Source organism: Haemaphysalis longicornis, unplaced genomic scaffold (genome assembly GCF_048455015.1).
Source record: "Haemaphysalis longicornis isolate Haplotype H1 unplaced genomic scaffold, Haemaphysalis longicornis Haplotype H1 scaffold_9, whole genome shotgun sequence".
Classification (NCBI taxonomy): Eukaryota; Metazoa; Arthropoda; class Arachnida; order Ixodida; family Ixodidae; genus Haemaphysalis; species Haemaphysalis longicornis.
The window spans coordinates 19,186,927-19,191,360 of record NW_027526460.1 but is presented as its reverse complement, the minus strand read 5'-3'; the positions used below and the strand labels follow the sequence as shown (position 1 = coordinate 19,191,360).

General features: G+C 51.3%; 1 protein-coding gene across 1 annotated transcript; it reads right to left on the bottom strand.

Annotated features, from left to right (window-relative positions):
* Window positions 1-342: 342 nt before the first annotated feature.
* Window positions 343-4,078, bottom strand: LOC144151327 (cuticle protein 10.9-like). Its single transcript, XM_077682337.1, has 3 exons — window positions 3,933-4,078; window positions 2,570-2,602; window positions 343-1,368 (listed from the first exon to the last, which is right to left on the bottom strand). The coding sequence occupies exons 1-3, from the start codon at window positions 3,939-3,941 to the stop codon at window positions 1,012-1,014; spliced, it is 399 nt and encodes a 132-aa protein (XP_077538463.1). The 5' UTR covers window positions 3,942-4,078; the 3' UTR covers window positions 343-1,011.
* Window positions 4,079-4,434: the final 356 nt, after the last annotated feature.

The following is a 4,434-nucleotide window of genomic DNA, read 5'->3' as shown; positions in this document are numbered from 1 at the left end:
AGTGGCCGCCGAGCTATCAAATATGTAGGTAACTAACCGTGTTCCTATTAGACGTATCGTGGTATTGCAGAGTAAGGCCGTATGGGTTTCCATCAGCTTCCAGGCTGCCTTTAACATACACCAATATCCTAAGAAACAGCACCGATTACACTATGAAGTGAACCGAATTCCGATGGCGCACGGCATTTGCTGAAAGCGTCATTTGCATTGTTCCCTGTTCCAGAGATCATTCTCAGAGACGAGGCACTGAAAATGACCTGAGTGTTACCCAACGGAACTGCTCAGCCAACGAAAGGCCAGATGCCTTGGGCTAAGAACAGAACACAGTCAAGGCCAAACGGATATGAGTAGCACTTTTTATTGTGCACGCGATTACACAAAAAAGGCGACCCGATTTACAACACCGGACAAACAGTTTCTTGCTTTACCACAAGGAGAGAGAGAGAGGGAGATAGAGACGTAAGAGCAGGACACCGAGGGAGGTGATGACATGGGGAAGAAAGAGGCGTGAGGGACAAATACTTGTGAGCAACACCGAGGCAGCGCACGAGGCGCATCTTGACACGTGAACATGAGAAGAAGGAAGGAACGGGTAGAGGGAGAGGGGGAAAGACGCTGCACGAGATCCCGCTTATTGAAAGTGCCCCACCCACCGCATGCGGCAACCAGCTTCCATAGCAAGGCAAGCGAGGCACCCGCACACCGCCGACGATTGCACCATCTACAGGGGGGTGGATATGGATACGTTAAAGCCGAAGCGGCGGATTCGACGTACACAGAGAAGGATGTCTACACACAGAGAGAGGGGGCGACGCGGACAAGCAAGGACTGGACTAACACCTAGCCGACGAGACCATCACACAGGAGAGCACAGGACACACGGGAACAGAGGGAAGGAGAGGAAGAAAAATTTACAACGCCTGCCAACGCGGCCGGCGCGGGACCTTCCGTAACCGTACACGGAATCACACGCAGGAAGCGGACCTTAGAGGAAAGCTGCAGGACCTAGGCCTAGCCCCTGAAGGCTCCTGGGGCGGGGGCGCCGCGGGCGCGGTTGGGCTCGTTGGCGATGGCGGCCTCGGGTCCGGGCAGGGCGCTGGACTGGATGACCACATCAGCGGGGTTCTTGGACTCGGTGCCCTGCTCGTTGGTGACGACCTCGGCGCGGTAGCCGTTCTCGTCGGCCGTGTACGAGACGGTACGGGTGCGGCCGTCGGCCAGCGAGATGGTGTAGCGGCCCTGCACGCGTCCGTTGCCGTCGCCGCTCTCCTCGTGCGTGTGAGAGCCCTCGGCGTCCTGGTTGGCGTAGTTGAACGAGTACGGGATCGGAGGGTAGTTCTCCACCGGCGCGAAGCCCCGCTGAGCGGCCTGCGTTGTCGCGGAGAGACTCTCGTTTACAAAAATATGCACTGGCGTTCCACGTCTTCCCTTCTAAGAATACAAAAGGAAGGTGTGCGTTCCACCTTCATTTGCTCTCAGCTGCTGGATAAAGGAGTGAGTAGCGCGACAACTTTAAGTTAATCACCGAGGGTAAATCTTCGATTCGGGAGCTCTGAGCCCAGGAGGAGGACCCTGTTAGCCAAAACAGCCTAATAACCAGCTCGCAATTAATTTACGCCACCCGGTGCTCTCCCGAGAATCCAAATCATAGCGCAGGGTAAACTAGCTCCCACCGATTACGTACAGGTCTCCGCCTATTCGTTCCCGCTGTACTTCGTTCTACTTTAGTGTCTGCTTTCTTTTCACACCACACTGTGTGCCTAAGCAATGTATCGCTGGGGAAGGCCTAGTTTTAGCACGTTGTGTTTTCCTCGCCTATGCCCCGGTCCCTTTCATATGTGGGTAGCTAGAAATGACTGAAATCCATCTCATCGCCCTGATTGTGTTCTTTCCTCTGTCATGAAAACTTCTGGATCTTTACCGGAGCCCGATTTTGCGCGCTTTCTGCCAATATTTTCACTGTTCATTCCTGCTGCTCCTGCTGCTTGATACTCGTTTTCATACCTGGCGGGTCACTCTGCCTGCCTCCCTCTTTCTCTTACTTCGTCCCATCTCTTCTCACATATAATCAGTATTGCTCCCTTGTACGACTATCTAGCGCAACACTGGAAGTTTGCACTTCTGAATTTTGGGAAGGCTTTTCTTTTCACCCTATCCACACTCTCTGGTCATGAGAATATGGCTTTTAATGCGTTTTGCTGCCTTCAGGGCGGATTCTATTTTCCTAAAGGGCAAGAGGTTTAAAACACCGCCCAAACTGTCCAGCTATTGAACCGAGCTGCGTAAAATGCCTCAAGGAAGCATTTTACACCCTCTCCAAAAATGTGAGCACCCTAGCTGAGATTTGTATAATATGGCATGCTCAGACTGTTTGAAGCAGCTGATCTAATCATCAAATCGCTGTCGCTCATGTTAAAACAGAGGTATCAAGCATGGCTAGTTGGTTCATGCTTGCTTATAGTGTGGAAAGAGCTCATACAGATGAGGATGTGAGGTTCTAAAATACAATCAGAGCGCCAGAGTTTGCTGAGGGATGAACTGTTAACAGAAAACAAGCATCGGTACTCACGGCAACGCAGGCGCAGGCCAGGAGGATTGCGATCTGCAACAAACATTTAACGGTATTTAGAAAAAAGAAACTCAATGATTGATTTTACGTTTGTAGAAATGAGTGGTAACCTGCTCCCGAATTGCAGCCCTCTTATTAATGTCTGGCTACCTGTCAAGTAAAAAAAAAGAAAAAACAAGACGACGCATGAAAAAGTGTTCAAACGCCTATTTGCCCAGGTCTGAGCTAGAAGCTTTTGAACCGATTTTTCTTTAAGTGGCGCGTCCGTTCAACTTTCCACATCGTTGACCATTTAACTAATTAAGCCTGGTTAAACGGTCTACGTTTTGTGAAATCTATTCAGTACGTAGAACAGACAGCTCCACCTATGTTGTTGCGGCTGGTTAGCCTAGTTCAATATTAATGTAAGAGTTCGCCATTTTTTTTTTTTTGTTAACAACTAATGCTGTTCACGATTTCGATAGTAATTAGCATTATTTAGAATGGTCTATAAAACTTCATATTTCCGACTAGGACAATATGTTTTCAGTGTCCACCGTACTGCCCCGACTGGTCAGCCTTAGAGGATACGAATTTGTTGTTTCAAGCCAGACAAACCCACGCCGAGAACATACTGGCACAACGCTGACACAACCTTCCATACAAATTAGGGCGTGACTGAGGCGTAGCGCTAGGGGGGGGGAAATGAATGCAGCGGGCAAGAATTAAGCGTGATACTAGAGAAACTGCAAACTCGCAACTAACATTTCAGAGGGCACACGATAGACGACCGAACCGATGCCCACACGCCTACAATTATGACTACTACTATACATTTTAAAGAACGACGCCAGAACATTGGAAGTGGCCGATGATATAACTGTCATTCATGAAAGTTAATATTACAGAGGAAGAGGAATGAACGTTTATCTTGAGCAAAACGGGAGATGGCGGAGAAAGTGAAAATTTAGATGTTAATGCACGGCACGAATGTCTATGAACAAAAGTTGGTTAAACATCCTTTCGAACGGAACAGAGTTCACGTTGCAATAACAAATAGCTGCAGCTAAAGTTGAACTGGTAAAACATTTACGCTCAGTTAAGACGGATGATGATTCGGCAATTACACACCATGCCCTAGGCTCTTGAAAATCAATCGTTAAAAATATAGCAGAAGTGGACTCAGCGGAGGTGAGACTGAGGCAAGCAGATGAGGGGGAGGGGGACCGGAGACTGCACATGCGCAGTGGGCGACGATGGGTCCGAGCCCGTAATCCGAAGTCAGCGACCGAAGTCGGGGTTCAGGCCTGGGAGCCGCGAAGACGGTGCGTGGCGGGTACAAAATCCAGGGAGCGTGCAGGCGGCTTCCGGGGGTGCGTCTCACCTTGTGCATGGCTAGGTGTGGAGATTCACTCGGTGAGGACCGGTAGGCACTGGGGGAATGGCAAGTTGCGGATGACTTCGGTCCGGCTCATCTCCGCTTTTATACAGCTACAGCCGGCCACCGGCGCCCCTTCCGCCGCCAATCAGCAGCCGCTGTCCTACATTGCGCAACAGCCGAACCTCGTAGTCGCCAGTCTTAGGCACCCCACCACACAGCTACAACCACGCAGACAGCCTCTAACCCGAGACCCCCCTCCCCTCGGCCGCCTCACCTTTCCCCGCTGCAAACACTCTCCGTCCCTCGACGAGCGAAAACAACAGCATGCCTACTAGTTGTTGCGGCAGCCAGCAGCGTCCGAAGCCGCGACGCGTAGCCTTAGCCGAAGGGGGGGACGCGCCATGTTTGACCCCCCTCCTCTCGGTTTCAGCGATCACGGCGGCGGTGAGGGTTATCGCGAGAGGGGTCGACCCTCGTGCGGCCTGGGGCAGGCAACCCGTTATGG